This window comes from Staurois parvus, unplaced genomic scaffold (genome assembly GCF_062004578.1).
Source record: "Staurois parvus isolate SC_StPar_1 unplaced genomic scaffold, SC_StPar_1.0 ptg001089l, whole genome shotgun sequence".
NCBI classification, from domain to species: Eukaryota; Metazoa; Chordata; class Amphibia; order Anura; family Ranidae; genus Staurois; species Staurois parvus.
The window spans coordinates 1,138,566-1,157,476 of NW_028318885.1; the positions used below are offsets into that span (position 1 = coordinate 1,138,566).

Sequence of the window (18,911 nt, forward strand, 5' to 3'; positions counted from 1 at the left end):
CTCAGTTTTTTTTTTTGTAAAACTTTGAGCTTCACCTTAACCTGTTTGTAAAAGAGGAGCTCTTGTACAGCTAAAGTCAATATCTACAGTGTCCTATATAAATGTATTCATATGTGAATAATATAACATGATTACACTGAGATCGGTTTTAATTGATGCTTTTGTCTGGAATCTGGATACAAAAAAAACATAAATAAGGCATCATCAGATAAGATATTTTACAGTGTGTATTAATGGATAAGTTCATCTTTGGGAACATGTTACATGTTCCAGCTACTTTTAGGGTGAAATGTGTAACATGTTCCCACTGCTGCCCAATTCCCCCATCCCCTGTTACAGCAGCACGGGTTGAACTCCCCCATACTATCTTTCACTTTTTAAAAACAGCTGGGTCGTTCGGGGCTCCACCCACGCGGCTGCAGCATTTACTCACAGAGTTCTGTGAGTGAATGAACTACAGGTCAGCTTGCCTTTTGCGGCTGTTGGCTTGTAGTTCTCAATGAACTAAGTTGGCAGTGTTTAGTGTTGTTATAGTTCATTGAGTCTTCCTGGCAGGCTGTATCTGCTTGCCTGTAGGGGATGTACGGGCACACAGATGCACTGCATGGCACCAGCGATCTGCTGATCACTGGTGCAATGCTTTCCAGGCTCTAAAGAAAAAAAAAAGTAAATACACATTTTTTTACTGCAAAAAAATGGGCATTTTTTTTTTAATGAACTTATTTAAGTGTTATATTTATATTTACCTTTCTTTGCAAATGTGAGCTGTGTCTGTCCACTTTTCCTGCCTTTGTAATACTATTGTAAAAGCCATTATACTAAACTGTGTGTGAGTATTCAGAGCAATCCCAGATTCGTAACAAGTTTTGGGAAAATTTCAGTATGTAGAAGTACAATCATGCATGAGTCCTGTGAAGTGAAAACGAGAATCACAGCAGTAACTTGAGGATTTTAGTATATCCTTTGGTAGATGTCTTTCAGTGCTCTACCTCAGTGTCCCAAACTGCAGCATGCAATGTTTTTTTCACACTGCAACACAAATTCCGTTAATGTTAAGGGCCCTTTCACACTGCTCTGGTGCAATTTCCCTGCAGCATGGGTTCAATGCAGTGATTTTCATGTGGGATACCCATACTTTCCCATAGAATCTAATTGGATTAGAAAACCAAAGGTCCTGCATGTTGCATTTTGGACAAATGTAACTATGTATATACAGCTAGGTCTATATATATTTGGACACCGGCACAATTTCCATACTTTTGGCTCTGTATGCCACCAGAATAAATTTAAATGAAACAATCCAAATGAATTTGAAGTGCAGACTTTTAGCTTTAATTCAAGGGGTTGAACATAAATATCAAGTACAAATTTTAGGAACGGCAACCATTTTTATACACAGTCCCTCCATTTTCAGGGGCTCAAATGTAATTGGATGAATTAATGTAATCATAAATAAAATGTTCATTTTTAATATTTTGTTGAGAATCCTTTACTGGCAATGACTGCCTGAAGTCTGGAACCCATGGACATTACCAAAGGCTGGGTTTCCTCCTTTCTGATGCTTTCCCAGGCTCTAACTGCAGCTGTCTTCAGTTCTTTGTTTGTGGGTCTTTCTACCTTTAGTTTTGCCTTTAGCAAGTGAAATGCATGCTCAATTGGGTTGAGATCAGGTGATTGACTCGGCCATTGCAGAATATTCCATTTATTTTCCTTAAAAAGCTCCTGGGCTGCTTTTGCAGTGTATTTTGGATCATTGTCCATCTGTACTGTGAAGCACCATCCAGACAACTTTGCTGCATTTGGCTGATTCTGGGCAGACAGTATATCTCTAAACACTGCAGTATTCATCCGGCTGCTTCTGTCATACCATCAATAAACAACAGTGACCCAGTGCCACTGGAAGCTATGCATGCCTATGCCATCACACTGCCTCCACCATGTTTACAGATGACGATGTGTGCTTTGGATCATGAGCTGTTCCAAGTCTTCTCCACACTTTTTTTTCTTCCCGTCATTCTGATACAGATTAATCTTAGTTTCATCCGTTCAAAGAATGCTTTTCCAGAACTGGTCTGGCTTTTTTGAATTTTTTTTTGGCAAAGTCTAATCTGGCTTTTCTGTTTTGTAGGCTTATGAATGGTTTGCACCTTGTGGTGAACCCTCTGTATTTGTTCTAATTAAGTCTTCTCTTGATTGTAGACTTTGACAATGATACACCCACCTCCTGGAGGGTGTCCTTCACTTGTCTGGATGTTGTGAATGGGTTTTTCTTTATCATAGAGAGGATCCTGCAGTCATCCACCACTGTTGTCTTCCATGGACGGCCATGCTTTTTTATGTTCCTGAGCTCACCAGTGCGTTCTTCTTTCCTCAGAATGTACCAAACTGTTTATTTTGCCACTCCTAATGTTACTGTTATCTCTATGATGGATTTGTATTGTTTTTGAAGCCTTACAATGGTCTGTTTCACTTGCATGGACAGCTCCTTTGAACGCATGATGTGGATTCCGAATGCGAATACCACACTCCAATAATCAACTCCAGACTTTTTACCTGCTTAATTAAGAAATAACAAAGGAGTAGCCTACACCTGGCCATGGAACAGCTTTTGATTCAATTGTCCAATTACAGTTAGTCCCTGACTTACGAACATTCGAGTTGCGAACTTCCACAGATCTCAATGGACCTCGCATTACGAAGATTCGTAGATGCGAACAAAACGCCGGAAGTAGCTCACGTGTCTGTTGGACATTGCCACAGCTGCGCTGCTGTGCTTACTGTACAGTACAGTGTGATAGTGTACTGTACAGAGCCCAGGATGTCCGGAAGCAAGAGGAATTGCAGTAGTGATGTAGAGGAGACTGCTATTATGCGCAAAGCAATAACCATTGAAACAATAGTGAAAATAATTGAGAGATTGGACTCAGGCGAAAAGATGGTAGACATCGCTCATTCTTCTAACATGAATCATTCAACCATTGGCACAATTCTAAAGAACAAGACCAAGATCATGGAACATGTGAAGTCTGATGTACCTATGAAGTCAACAATATCCAAAAAAGCGTGGTAAAGTGATGGAGGAGATGGAGAAACTTCTCAGTGTGTGGATGCAGGATCAGCGTTGAGTCGCACTCCGCTTAATGCTTATTCAAGAAAAAGCTAAAAGTCTATTTGAAGACTTGAAGAAAAAACGAGGTGAACAATGTGCATCCTTTATTGCCAGCCATGGATGGTTTAACCTCCCTAGCGGTCTGATTATGTCAGCATTTCTGTGCTCAAAGCGGTACATTTTTTTGCACAGAAATATGTATTTTTTTTTTTATTGTAGGCCTGTAATTTTTAGGAATAACTCACTGAAATCTGTCCGAACAAGAGTCTAGTAAACATCCCGGGTATGATAAAATTTGAAACACGAAATCATAAATTATAATTTAATAAATAATCATAAGAAATGATAAATTTAATTCAATAATATAATCAAACCAAAAACACTGAAATTTGAAATATAGCTCCGAGTTCGCACATCACTGAGCAAAGTCAGTGTCTGATGACAAATTTCCCCAGGAATCATCACTCAATTCTGCAAGTAGTTCTAATTTACTATCGCTGTTCTCTAGCTGGTCTAAAACCGCTTTTGACCTAAAGGGACACTTTTTGGACGCCATGGACATTTCTCAATTTCCAGGCAGAAAGAACGGTAAAAATGCAGGCAGGGCACAGGACAAAATGTATGTGAAATGGTTTGATACAGTAATGTTTTACTATGTGATTTTTAGTGTATTTGGTGAATGTCACTTTTTCACATTTTTGAATTTCCCGCCGTTCCATCCCCATGTCGCAGGGAACGGAACCCAGAAGACAGATGCCGGCATCAGCCGGAGTACATTACAGGGGACACTGCAGGAGGGACATCGCGTGAGCGCACGACAAGGTAAGTGAAGAAGAGATTCCGAAGCAACGCTGCAGGGTATTCCCGAGTGTAGCTCGGGGTTACCACTTGTGGTGCTGAAACGTTACCCCGAGCTACACTCAGGAATACCGCCAGGGTGGATAACAGATACAAGGCTAGAGCCAACCTTCACAACATAAAAGTAAGTGGTGAGGCTGCGAGTGCAGATACCATAGCTGCCCAAGAATTTCCAGGAACACTTATAGAAATTGCCGAAGGTGCTTATTTACCCCCCACATATTTTTTTTTTATGTCGATGAGACAGGACTGTACTGGAAGAGGATGCCAGAATGAAGTTACATCAGGAAAAGGTGATGCCAGGCTTTAAAGCCGCAAAGGGCAGACTTGCTTTGTTTGGCAATGCTTCCCGTGATATGAAACTGAAGCCTCTCTTCGTTTACCATTTAGAGAACCCGAGAGCCCTCAAAAACATATCCAAGGGCTCTCTACCTGTTGTTTGGAAGAGGCACTTCAAAGCCTGCGTTACACAAGCCATTTTTCAGGACTGGTTTTCCACCATTTTTTCCCAGAGATAGAGAAATATTGTTTGTAGAAAGATATCCCATTCAATATTCTTTTGCTGCTTGACAATGCACCAGGTCACCCCCAATTCATGGATGACTTTCATCTCAACATCAAAGTAGTGCATCTGCCACTAAATACTATGCTCATCCATCCTTTGGACCAAGGATTTATTGCGACTTTCAAGAAATATTATTTATGTCACACTTTTCATCAGGCAGTGAAGGCTATTGGTGAAACAGGAACAACCTTGCGTCAATTTTGGAAGGACTATAACATCTACAAGGCCATAAAAAACATCAGCTTTGCTTGGCGTGAGGTTTCGGCTGTCACCATGAATGGGGTTTGGAAGAACTTTTGCCCGCAGTTTGTTCATGAAGTTCATGGTCTTGTGAAGATGGGTAAGGAGTCAAAAGAGGTCTTCAACAACATAGTGACCCTTTGCATGAAGCTGGAGCTAGATCTGCAAGAGGACAACGTAATTGAATGCCTTGCTGTACAACATGAGGAGCTTACTAATGAGGACCTGCTGGAATTATAATAATTTATTATATAACTCTAGCTTGAATATGTTTTGGTAAATACCTGAAAAAAACTAAAATTGTGCCTGTGTCCAAATATATATGGACCTAACTGTACCATACCTGGCTCATGGCACTGAAAGCTGGAAATCACTGAAGTAGACAAAGCTGCTACAGTGATCTCCACTTGTTTCCAGGTCCTGTGTTGAGCTGTTAACCTGGTGTGTTTTGAACACGGGAGGTCGCCCCGTTCAGTGCGGGCACCAGTCAGAGAATGCTTTACATTTTCTGAAGGAATGCAAATCATTTTCTGATTGAGCAAGGTAGAGCGGCAAGCAGTGACATTGCGCTGTCCACCTATTCCAGTCAGAGAAGCTGGACTAATGTAACTATTTATAAGATATCTATACTTGGAATTCCTCTTTTAGGTAAGGGTAGTCATATACCATAATATTTACCAATTCTGATTGATCAGTTGCAGTGGGAAAAAAATTAAGCCATATACAGTATGAGTGGTTATATCTAAGAATTTCCATTTCTGATGCCCAAGCTGCATTTATCTTTTTACGTGGGGGTAGGTACAAATGATGAGTGCATACATGGTTATCCTACTCTACATCCTAACTGTTTGCTATCACAGTCATTTCCTACTGACAGCTGGAGTTGTCTGCTCTTCATCCATAGATCAATTATCAAGAAATTCTAAAAAGTAATCATTCCATATATTGGTTCTTTGAATCTTGTTCGGGATGTTGGTGCCATCCTCCTGTAAATAAGCCATGCATGTGAGAATTTACTCCGTGAACAGATAGGTGTCTGTTTGGATTTAGGTACCTGAGAAACATGTTTGATTCTAATATACCAGTAAACCTAAATACACTTTGGGTTTCAGTATATCTTTAAAACATGTCATTGGATATAGAATCCAATACCTGCACTTGTGTCTGATAACTTTGGTAGGAAGGTAATCCTCTTTAAAATTGGTGTTCATTAACTGAATCCGCTCTACCTGTAAACACTAAGTTATAGCAAATGTTGCTGATAACCTGTTGGCAGCCTTTTAACAAGCCTTTTTTTCTGTGTAGACATTCAGATGTCTACTGCAAATAACTGTATATAGTAGTCATGATTCCAGTTGACCTACCTGTTCATGCGAATGGAATCCAGTCACCATTTGGTCATATAGGACTGAATTGCACACTTTGTTTTGGACGGGCTATAGATGTAAACTTTCAGTAAGATGTCTTCTGTAGGTGTCTTCCAATCAAGCATAGGAATGTTCAAACAATCAACAAAAGAGAACTGGTTGTTAAATTTGTTATATTTTAGTTGAGTCTAGAAAAACAGACATTTGTGGATATATCTAGCCAGTGACAATTTTCAGTCAAATTAGAAAATATTTGACCAAGTATATCAAGTTTTGAATGATTGGTGTATGGAATGCCTCCAGGTTTGCCATATAGAATTGAATTTTGCAGAAAATTACAGTGCTGCAGATTGATAAGGAAAGGTAATTGTAATAGCATTCAGCCACAATATGGCTTGCGTAGCAATTGTTTATGCCATATTATTTATTTGCATTTTTCCCACAAAAGTGGAGTTACCCTTTTAAAGAATGCCAAATAATACAAATGTATTTCATTTTTATGTAATCACCTAAGAACAATTATACACATCAATCCACTTTAAATATATGTAAAGGATATATTATAAATTAGTACATACTGTTGGTCCCAGATTCTGCTCTCACAAGTATGCTTTTATTTATATCCTGCTGACAGTGTGTGCAGGGCTTTATATTTTGTACATTCATGTATGCATCAAGTCTGCTACATCAGGATTTCAGTTACAGGAATTTTGTAGTATGGTACAGCAGCACACAGAGCTACTGGAAGAGGAGCATATGAGAAAGCACTTGTTGCTGGAGTAAGGGTAAAGGCCCATTTTACACAGGTAATTCTGCACATACCTGCAGCAACCTTAAAAACGTTGCTGTTAAGGCCCAATACCAGGCCATTCTGACAGGCAAATCTCCAGCCTGGATTAGAGATGGGAAGGCCTGGAGAAAAAATTAAAAAGTTGGGGGGAAAAAAACCTTTCTTCCCAATTTTTCCAAAGCCGTTTTTTTTCTGGAAAAAAAAAGGTGTGGACTATGTTATTTTACAATGATAATATATCTGTGACATGGTATTCAAACTATACAACATGAAGACCTTAATGAAAAAAAATTCTGAGACTTTATGTAAAGTCTTAAAGTATTGCAAGTTCTCTCAGCTGATTAACAGCAAACCCTGCAATACAATTCAAGTAACACTGTTCTTTGCCATGCATTCTCAAACAATAGAAATATGCATTTCTGCCACTGGGGGGAATCCGGGGGAAAGGTTTCAGTTTAGTTTGCTTGTGGGTTCCATCTTGTACCTCCTACAGTTGGGTGATTGTTGAAACAGAGGATAAATATATCTGACAAATTTAGTTTCTTTAAAACCTTTACATGAATCATGATAATATTCTCCAGCATCACAGCATAATGTTTACCTATAGTCTGCTCAGAAAATTGTTTTTCCTTTTCCTCCTCTCAGTTAAAGATGAGACTAACATCTAGAGTTTGGGAACATTTCCTGTTGAGAGCAAAGCTGCAATAATCTGCAAATATTGTGCAAAAATCTTCTTTTCCAAAAGCTACAAGGATGACAACACATCCTGGCATTTAAGAGGTGCCCTAAAGACATTAAAAATAGTTTATTGAATTTAATGACGAGGACCAAAATAAAGTGCAAGTAGTTTTTGCCTCCAAAGTTTTAATTTCAAAAACACTTTTTGCTGCTTTTAGATCATCACAACGTGTTTCTTCACCAGCAGCATCTTCATGTAATGCCTCAGAAAAACACAAATCCCTTTGTTTATAGATGAAATTGCACCTGAAAATCAGGAGAAAATTGATCAAGTTCTTGCAAGAGCAATATATGCTTCTGAATCAGCATTGTCAATAACAGAAAATGCATGTTGGCAGGAAGCTTTAAATGCTTATGCCCATCATACTGTTTGCCAAGCAGACATTCCTTGAGCAAGTCTCCTTTAGAGTCAGAGTATGAATTTTTTAAAAAGTAAGTTTAGTTTATTGAATAAACTGTACTTTTATTTCAAACTTAATACTTTTTTATATAGTGCATTTTACGTTCTCAGTGTAACATAATGACTTTCAATTTCAACTACTCCACATTGAATTTTTAAAATTCTGAAAATTTACATTTTTTTCTAGAAACAAAACGGAAAATAGTTTTTTTATATTGTCTGTCTTCACAATTTCCATACATTTTCCATTTCTAGCTTGGATGGACCAGCATGATTGTGTGGGGATGGACAGTACTGGTAAGCTTTGACACGGAGATGTCAAAGGATTGCCTGTCAAAATGGTCTGGTATTTGGTCTTAACAACAAGGTTTTGAAGGTTTAATGGAGTATAGCTTTCAACAGTGATTCAACCAAAGAAAACGTATACTGCATTGGTTAATGTGTCTATGTTTAATAGATGGTATCTTAGAGGTAAGAATAAGACAGCTGTTAGCAGAATGATTTTTTTTTTTTTTAGAAGAATGTATGGTCCCTTAGATTTTAGCAGCCCTGCTTTTTCCTTAACCATTCTGCACATCTTCATTAGCCTGACACAAACCATGAAACTGCTGAGGCTACGAAGGAACGTGGTCAAGCTGTCTCTTTACAGACACTTCACAAATACGCTTATCTTGGCTGTAGTAGGTAAGTCTGGTTGTCCTGTAATGTTACTTTATTGTAAAATAAGATGTTTGTTCTGAATTGGAAAAATGCCACCCACCCACCCACCTGCTTCTTCTGTCATGTGACAAAACAGTTAGTTACTAGCCAACCACAGCAGCATGAGCAGTCAAGATAAGCCTCTTCAAATCTTTCTCTTCATTGTAGACTACCAACTTGTCCAATTCACATTTATGTAATGTATGCATGTACTGCAGATAAGTTATATAAATCATTTTATCAAAAACCAATAAAGTGAAGCAAAAATGGATGGATCATCAAACACCCTGCTGACCCCCAATCCTGTGCATCAATCCTTTAAATTCAAAAATATATATTAAAATATAGTGCATGAGCGCCAAATTACAGCTGTATAGAAAACACTAAATAGACACAAAGCATAAAAAATAAACACCTGGCTGACCATCAAATCCATGTTGGACAAATAGGGAAAAATCAAATAGATTATTATATTTTATTTGTTTTTGCACTTTTTGCCCTGTATGGGTTGGATGGTCAGCCAGGTGTCATTTTTTATTCTTTAATTGCGTCTACTGTAGTGTTTTCTATACAGCTGTAATTTGGTGCTTATGCACTATATTTTAATATATATTTTTGAATTTAAAGAGGATTGATTGGCGCATGGGTTTGATGGTCAGCAGGGTGTTTGCTAGCAGCTAATGCATCCATTTTTGCTTCACTTTATTGGTTTTTGATATATTTACTTTCTTTTATTGGCCTTTGTTATTTATGCACTTATTAGCAGCACCACACTACAGACAAATTTTTCTTTGTCACTCTTATGTGGGAACACATTTTTTGTAGGCAACAGCTTTTCCCTGTAAGGGTATTTTGGCAGCGCATGAGTCTCTCCTTGCTTCTCAGTATATAAATCATTTATATTTTCTTATGAATGAATACCATGTGGACTGCGCATAAGTTGTGTAAACAATAAAAAATTGATGACACTTAAAAATAATCAATAATCATAAGTAATAAACAACATCTAATTAAACTGGTTGTATTAGGTATGCAGTCCAAAAATTTGAAAATAAGGTGCAAGCATGCTACGTTCTTGATTGTGAACTCCGTATTAAAGTGACAAGTGCTCCACTGTGCTCAGACCGGTGCCCCAAATGGATTTGCACTCACCGTCATCTCATGACCACCTAGCTCTAGGATGGTCACTAGTGCTTTTATTGGGATCGTCATCAGGCACTTCCTTTAATTTAATACAGAGTTCACAATCAAGAACATAGCACGCTTGCACCTTATTTTCCTATTTTGGGACTGCAAACCTAATACAACCAGTTTAATTAGATGTTTATTACTTATGATTGATTATTTTTGAGTGTCGTCAAGTTTTTATTGTTTATGCGCTGTCCACATGGTATTTATTATTAATTTTGTGTTTACAAGTTCACAATTAGGACTGCTGCATTACACGGGTATTTCACATTAGGTTTTTATTCACAAGCGCAGCAGCATTCGTTTACTTTTCATATATTTTCTTATGGTTTACAAATTTCACTTCAATTTTTTTTTTTGCAAAAAGTGTCTATGTATATATTTACCTGTTAATTTTGTGAATATGAATACAATTATTTGTTTGTCCTTGTAGCATCAATTGTATTTATTATCTGGACCACTATGAAGTTCCGCCTCGTAGACTGTCAATCAGTAAGTTTCTGTCAAACGGCTTTAGAATTTTGATAATTACTTTATCCCTCCATCACCTAATAAGTCAGAACAATGTACAGTAGTCTTGATCTGAAAGTCTTTACACCACTGAAACACACGTTATTGTTGCTAGAAACACCAGCTTATAACATATGCCTTGTTGCTTTAGCCAGGAAAAGTGATTGTGGCTCTATGAAAATGATGGCACATCAATATGACATGTGCAATCATTTTCACAGAGTGGCAAAAGTCCTCTAAAGGAGACCTGGTGCGAAAAAAGTATTGCATGGATTCATTCACAGCAACAAAGATCTGAACTGTTGTCCAGTGATTCTGCAACTTGGATAGTTAAAGCGAGGTTCCAGTCAGTTTTGTTTTTATTAAAAGTCAGCAGCTACAAAAACTGTAGCTGCTGACTTTTGATAAACACTTACCTGTCCCAGTGTCCAGCGATGTGCTCACCCTTCTCTGTCTCATCTCTCCTCGGCACTGGCATCACAACTGTGGGCACCAGGCTGTGACAGCTTGCAGCTTCACAGCCGGGTGCCCACTGCACATGCGCCAGTCGTGCTGCACATTCTGATTGGTCCGGCAGTCTTCTGGGACCTGTGAAGGTTCCCATGAGACTGCGGGAGGAAGGAGGGGACCGAACGTCCAGCTCACTTCACTGTGGCGAACAGAGCCGGAGGTGGGTGTGGGTACCTGTCAAAACCAGGTAACCACTCCCCCCCCCCCCCCCCCCCAAAAAAAAAGGTGCCAAATATGGCAGTGGAGGGAGGGAGGAGGCAAACAAGCGGAGCTTCCACTTTTGAGTTGAACTCCGCTTTAAGGATTGTGGTTATTGTTATTGGTCATATACATTTATATCTTAATGCGAACTGTATCATTTATAATGAGCTCAGCACAGTGATTGTCTTTTTTTTTTTATTTTTCATGAAAACTTTCAGCATGCTTGAACAGTGTTAGTCCCTATGTTGAAGGCTTTTGTTCACGTCAGACTAGTTTTACATTCCCACACAAGTCTATAGGAATGTAAAACCTGCTTGAAGCAGATCAAATGTACATCAGAGGGCGGTCAAATGTACCTGTCAGTGAATCGGAATGATCTCAGAAGCTTCTCAAACTGATGTCAAAACAATTCCATCAACACAAGCCCTATTGGTGTTATTTTAACACCAATTCCTATGTCTGAGTTTGGGTTTGAACTTGGAATTTCAGTGACCACTACAGTATAAGAACTGGCTTTCATGTTCAGTATGAAAATAATTGTTTATATGGCAGATAATACTAGCAGTTATCAGTACTGTGTATAAAGAACAATTCTTTTGCACTTAGTATATGTTGGGATGCAGCACTCTAAATGTCTGAATACAAAAATAAAACTAAATGTCTAGATGGGTAGGTGCTCTTCACAACTGCATCAATACTAGATCATATCATGTACCTTTAAAGTGCTAGTTCAAGCAAAAAAAAAAAAAAAGTCAAAATTTCTTCATACAAATAAAAATTACATCATATGCCTTAAAGTGCCAGTGCATAGTTCAAGGAAAAAATAGAGGTAAATATGTCCAAATTCATCATGCAAATAAAGGATTACTCCTAAAACTATAAAAATCCTAATGCCATCAATCATTCATAATAATCAATCAATGATGTGAATATACAATTACAAGACAAGTGGGTTAGGAGAGCCCAACTCTAAAGGGAAGGGCAAGTGATACAAGTATTAACTATGGGCGGATGAGTTATTTTTTTTTTATTTTATAAATATTTATTAATTTTCAACCAAATACAAATCGCATTCATTTTCTTCTTTAAAAAGACATCAAATCAATATCTTCCTATTAACATAATTTATCTATATCCCACATCTCCTTCCACCCCTGGGCGGATGAGTTATATATACACAGTATACATTATACATGTGAACACAGCCAACATACCAAACGCTGGCTATAGATGACACTTTTTTGATCCAAAAAACAAACAAACAATGGATTCCCCCATCCACACTATTGAGGTGGATGGAGGAATCCTCCCTGCTATGCCATTGTATTTTGACAGCGGGGTGACTCTGCTATCAGAATATACTAATCAGAGGCTGAAGCTGGCAGGGTGACAAGGTTTCACTTGACAGAAACCAGTTCTTAAATAGACTTCTGTCGTGCGGAAACGGCCAAAGATGGATCGAAATTTGGCCAGTCCCTGATGAACTGTCTGAATTTTGATATTCAATGTATGGGTAGCTAATAGTCTTGTCATTTCAGCAGCTGCCATTGAACAAGATTTATGTATTTACAGTCTAATATATTTACTGCCACTTCCATGAGTGCACCTTTTTCATGAACTGCTCTAATTTTACCATTTTTTTATTTGGCAGGATTGGCAGGAGCTCTGGGTAGATGATGCTATATGGCGCCTTCTCTTCTCCATGATCCTGTTTGTCATCATGGTCCTTTGGAGGCCATCTGCAAATAATCAAAGGTTTGTAAAGCTGGCCTGTTCATTTTCAGACTTGGTAGATAGAGCAAAGCAGGATATGATCCTTGAGATTTTTGCAAGCAATAAAGCATATTACTCAAACATGTAATAAGGAGTGCGTAATAACTAGTGTTAGGAAGCTACCTAATCCTTTGGTGTTTGGTTACAGGAATCCCTTTAACGTACTAGAAGCTTTTCTTCTTTTGCACATGTTTCTTGTGCGCAGTTTAGAGGAGCTAATAAGTGATCAGTTCAGGAAAGGAAATATCTTGGATGCTTATTTTCCTTGATGGAACAGCACATTAAGTAAATTTCTTCTGTTCTGTGTGCAATGTTTATTTGTTAAAGGAGTAGAAGCTGTTTACCCAGTAAAGCGAATGTTCTTAAATAAGGTGAAGTAGTGTTCACTCTGAATAACCAATTATATGCTAGCAAAAATCATGCTTTTTAGTTTTCCTCTTGTGATTGGGTATTCAGAGTAAAGACAGATTTAGGTGTGTTTGCGAGTTAATGTATTGTAATGGACTAAATAAAGTAATATTCTGGCCAATAGAATGCATAAACACACCTAAACACTTGTACAAAGCGCAGCTTTAGGAACTTTTTTAAGCTGCTTTTTCCTGCCAGGAGTAAAAGGCATTCAGAAGAAAAATGCAGACATTCATTACGCATGAGCCCTAAATCAACCCTAATGTTTGTGTTATTGCTGTATATTTTATTGAAGGAATCGCTCTCAAACCACCTTCATTTTTTTTATCCACTGGCTACTATTGTTTCAAGATCTTTACATTGCTGTTCCATATTCTTCTGCAGCATACCTTTTGAGTCTTACACCTAAATCTAGAAGGGTCTCAGCTCTCCTGTCTGAATGTCCCACGCAGGATTGCACTAAAGAGATACTAAGGCTGATATACTAAAATATTTAAGAACCTTCTCCCACAATCTGAGTAAGGATTACTCCTCCTGGTGGAGATGGAATTTGAGTGTTCTGGCAGATCATAGACTTAATGCATGCAATGCCAACCTGCAGTTTCTAAAGCTAGCACAATCCTTTGTTGTGTTAAGTGGTATAGACTCCAGAGACAGACATCATTTTGCCTCTGTACTAATCATTATTAAGACCTCATCTAAAATATACAAGTCAGTTTTGGAAACTAGTTCACAAAAAGGATATTGGGGAACTGGAGAAAGTGCAGAGGTGCGCAACCAAACTGATAAGAGGCATGGAGGAGATCAGCTTCGAGGAAAGCTTAGCTGAACCGAATTTATTCTCTACCGGGAATAGGTGATTAAGGCAGGTGGGGGAAGGGGTATAAACACATAAGTGGTCCATATAGTGAACTTGGTGTAGAGTTTATTCACTTTCAGGCCATTACAGAGGACAAGGGGGGACTTTTTACATCTGGAGGAAAAGGTTTAATCTTCACATGCGGAAAAGCTTCTTAACAGTAAGAGCTGTAAAAATGTGGAATAGACACACTCAAGAACTAGGTCTATCCAACTTAGCAGAATGTTTAAAAAAAAAAAAATAAATAACTAGATGCATTCCTAAGTGCACAAAATATAAGTAACTGGATGTTGGTTAAATATGTTAATATTTAGAAGTAATGATACCAGCAGGATTAGTTGATCCAGGGAATATCTGATCCCCTTATGGGGGATCATTAAGAAATGTACTTCCCCCACTGGAGTAAATTGGATCATGCTTTGTTTTTTGTTTGTTTTTTTTCTGGATCAACTGTGGGTAGGAGAGTGTGTGTGTGTTTTAATGGTTGAACTTCAACCCCTGGCAAAATGTATGGCATCACCACTCTTGGAAAATGTTCATTTAATTCTCTAGGAAAAAAAACTAATCACAGACATACCTCAACACTATTTTCATGTAACATTCCAACCTTCTGGCTTTAAGAAACGCCTAAAAAAGAAAACTGTAGACAGTTGCAACTGGTTTTGCAGGTCAAGTAGAGGAAGAAAATATGGAATCACTCAATTCTGAGGAAAATATTATGGAATCATGAAAATAAAACACTGCAGTACACCACTAGTACGTTGTTGCACCACCTCTGGCTTTTAAAGCAGCTTCAATTCTCTGAGGCATGAATTTAACTATCGAGAAACAGTATTCTTCATCAGTTCGGCTCCAACTTTCTCTTATTGCAGTTGCCAGATCAGCTTTGAGGTTGGAGCCTTGTCATGGACCATTTTCTTTCATTTCCACCATAGATTTTCAATTGGATAGAGGTCCGGACTGTTTGCAGGTCATGCCATTGATTGATTATATGTCTTGAAGGAAGGAAAGTTTTCACGGCTTTTGCCCTATGGAAAGATGCATTATTATCCTGAAAAATGTCATCATCACCAAACATCTTTTCAGTTGATGGAATAAGAAGTGTCCAAAGTTCCAATATAAACTTGTGCATTTATTCAAGATTTAATGACTGTCATCTCCCCTGTACCTTTACCTGACATGCAACCCCATATCATCAATGGTTGTGGAAATTTGCATGTTTTCTTCAGTCATCGTTATACATTTCATTGAAACGTCACCAAACAAAAGTTCCAGCATCATCACCCTGAAGATGAAGATTTGTGATCCATCACTGAATATCACTTTCATCCAGTCATCACAGTCCATGATTGCTTTTCTTTAGCCCACTGTAACCTTGTTTTTTTCTGTTTAGGTGTTAATGATGATTTTTTTTTGGCTTTTCTGTGTGTAAATCCCATTTCCTTTAGGTGATGTCTTGTAGTTTGGTTACAGACATTGACTCCAGTTTCTGCCCATTTGTTCCTCATTTGTTTTGTTGTGCATTTTTGTTTTCAAGGCATATTGCTTTAAGTTTTCTATCTTGACGCTTTGATGTCTTCCTTGGTCTACCAGTACATTTTCCTTTTTACAACCTTCCCATTTGATTTGTATTTGGTCCAGATTTGAGACGCAGCTTTTGCAACATTCTGTGATGATTTACCTTCTGGAAGAAGTTTTATGGTCCTCTCCTTTGTTTCAACCAACATCTCTCGTGTTGCAGCCATGATTCATGTCAATCAGCTTGGTGCAACAGCTCCCAAAGATGTGCAAGCACTCTATTTTTAACTGCAGACTAATTAGCAGATGTAATCGGATGCAGATGTTTGTTTTAGAACTGCAAAGTACATGGTGATTCCATAATCATTTTCTCAATTGAGTGATTCTATATTTTTTTCCTCTGCTTGATCTGCAAAAGCAGTTGCAATTGACTTCAGTTTTCTTTCTTTTTTATTTTTTAAGTGTTTCTTAAAGCCAGAAGATTGGAATGTTAAATGAAAATAGTTTAGAGGCATATCTGTAATTGTTTTTTTTTTCTGCAGAAACAATTGAATGAACATTTTTTTTAAGAGTGGTGATTCCATACTTTTTGCCAGGGGTTATAGTGTCTTTTTTTTTTTTTCTTTTTTTCTACCTACTTTAGTAAATCAGCCTTCACTTTACCTAAATTCACTTATGTTATCCAATCATGTAAAAGATAAATCCCTGTTTCTTCCATCTGCTCATGATTGGATATTCAAAGTGAGCACTTTATTATTTACAGAGGGAAGATTCTCATCTCTTTTTAGTAAATCAACACATTCTTCTGGATCCTTTAATGTGTGAACTTAACGATGTCATCTTCAACAGGTTTGCATTTTCTCCACTCATCGAGGAAGACGAGGATGATGAACAGAAGGAACCAATGTTAAAAGAAAGCTTTGGTATCTTTTAGTTTATACACCACTGCTTCCAGTAGCAGTTCCTAAAACTACAATATATGCATACAACGTTTTGGTTTTATATGGCCACTTTGTGCATTAATTGCAGAGCTAAATGTAGATTATATGAAAAAATGACATTTACACCTGCAGAGTTGACTAGTTTTGCACAAAACAGTTTGCTTATTATTCATACAAAATCATTGTAAAATGTAGGACTGATGATTATTACCTAATAGTTTATCAGTGTGTAGCGTGCTGATTTGTTATTGGTCCATCGGTGCTTGTTTGCTGTCTCTGCAAACACACATACTGTATGGTAACCTTTTGAACTGCTGGTAAATATAAGACCTTACTCCAGCTCATTCTTCTTACAGTACCCTACTCGCTATGCTTCCACAATGTTTTAAGCCAGTGTCGGGAGGGGGGGGTGGGCGGGCAGAGGTCACCTGAAGTCAGCCAGACTAGCAACTGTTAGGCTCCAGGGTGACTTTTGGTCCTCAGCCCCAGCAATGGTATCTTCAACATTCAGATTCAGGTTTCAGATGAGTTGGTAGGGAGATAGCTTTGCATACCTGATTAGAAATAAACCTCGGACAGCACAATCGTTAACATAATAAAAACAAAAAAAACAAAATGTATCATTATGTGTGGTGGTTTGATCAAGGAGGATACAATTTTGCTAATGCATAGCAGAATTCGCTATTCAAAAGAAAGCTATTACAGCAGATAACTATGCCAAAAATAAGACATAATCAACCAGAGATGTAATTACACATCTTTTATTTTCCACAGAGGGAATGAAAATGAGAAGTTCAAAACCAGAAACAAATGGCAATACAAAAGTTTCCAAAGCTGTAAGTATACATGAAGTTTGTAAGTGATATGTCGTCTTTGTGTAATATTTTGTGTGATGAAACGCCATGGTCATAACCATAGTTGGATGATTTCAGCTTGCTGGTTGTTATGGGATACAATTTACAAGACTCGGTATCTAATTTTACTAGTGGTGGTGTTAAAGAGTTAGTAAACTCTGTTTATTTTTTGTGTACCTACAGCTAAGCCTGTAACAAGGCTACAGTGAATTTCTCCTAAATATGCACGGTTTAGGTATTATTTACACGTGCAGAAGCCAGTGAAGTCACCAGCACTTGAGCACTGCACTGTCACTACGCAGGAGCGACATCATTGCGGCTCGTCAAGTGGCCGTCTGTTGAGAGAGCTGTGCTGTGACTGCTACGGAAGTGATGTCATTATGGCTCAGCCATTCAAATAGGCGAAGCCAGCAAACCCGGAAGGTAGAATCCCAAACAGTGGTGACAGCATGCTGCTGGAGGGATCCGTTTTTTTTAAGTCTGTCATAATGTGCTAGCATGCAGTGCATACTAGCCAGGGGCGGACTGACAACTCATAGGGCCCCCGGGCAATAGGGGATCATGGGGCCCCTGTGTCCTTGCCCAAACTCAAAAAAGCCTATGAAAAAGGTACCAGGGGCATCTCATGGGGCCCCCTACTGACCCCGGGCCCTCGGGCAGTGCCCAAGTTTCCAAATAGTCAGTCCGCCCCTGATACTAGCACGTTATGGCATAAGCCTGCTGGAAGACCAGTTTGTTTATTTTTGGGGTTTTTTCACAAGGTTTACTACCACTTTAAAGTGGAATTAAACCTAACTTTTAGAAAATTGCGAGCAAGCAACTTTTTATTGCAGAAGGGATATGCCATGATTCTTCTGCAGTAATAAAAACTTACCTGCCTCTTCACAGTTTTCTAACGAATGTAAACTTAGCTGCACATGCACAGCTCAGTATGCATTCCTGGAACACTTTGGCCAGCGTGCATGAGCATGGGAGTCAATCATTCCAGCACAGCCGATCAAGAGGCCAAAAACCTGGTACCTAGAGAGGACTACACTGATCGACAAGGGATGTAACCACCACATAGCTGGGAGGTGGAAGTGAAGTATTCTGGGGAGTTTAGTTCCGCTTTAAGGGCCTGTGCCTACAGAGCAGGAGACAATGGGTGCATTCCCTTCAATTGTAAATGTTGTTATTGGCACTATTCTGAGCCAAAAAAAATAATATTTTTTTTAGTTGTTAAAGTGCAACTTCAGACAACAAAAATCTCTTGTATTGGTGCTATGCCTGCACTGGGGTGTAGGGGAACAATAAAAGAAGATTCTTACCCAATCCTCCTTTCATCCCTCGCTGCTAGATCGATTCCTGCAGCATCTACTCCCCAAGCTCTTGCGGTCTAGGGTC

The 18,911-nt window shown here is 38.5% G+C and overlaps 1 protein-coding gene across 2 annotated transcripts in view; it reads left to right on the plus strand.

The window, feature by feature from the left end:
- TMEM87A (transmembrane protein 87A) overlaps positions 1 to 18,911 on the plus strand; it is a 73,254-nt gene that overhangs the window by 46,461 nt on the left and 7,882 nt on the right. For both annotated transcript variants that reach the window (XM_089658681.1, XM_089658682.1), the window contains exons 13-17: positions 8,643 to 8,751; positions 10,388 to 10,446; positions 12,827 to 12,930; positions 16,583 to 16,656; positions 17,449 to 17,510. In XM_089658681.1, coding sequence (XP_089514807.1) covers positions 8,643 to 8,751; positions 10,388 to 10,446; positions 12,827 to 12,930; positions 16,583 to 16,656; positions 17,449 to 17,510 — 408 coding nt within the window. The remainder of the gene's footprint in view (positions 1 to 8,642; positions 8,752 to 10,387; positions 10,447 to 12,826; positions 12,931 to 16,582; positions 16,657 to 17,448; positions 17,511 to 18,911) is intronic.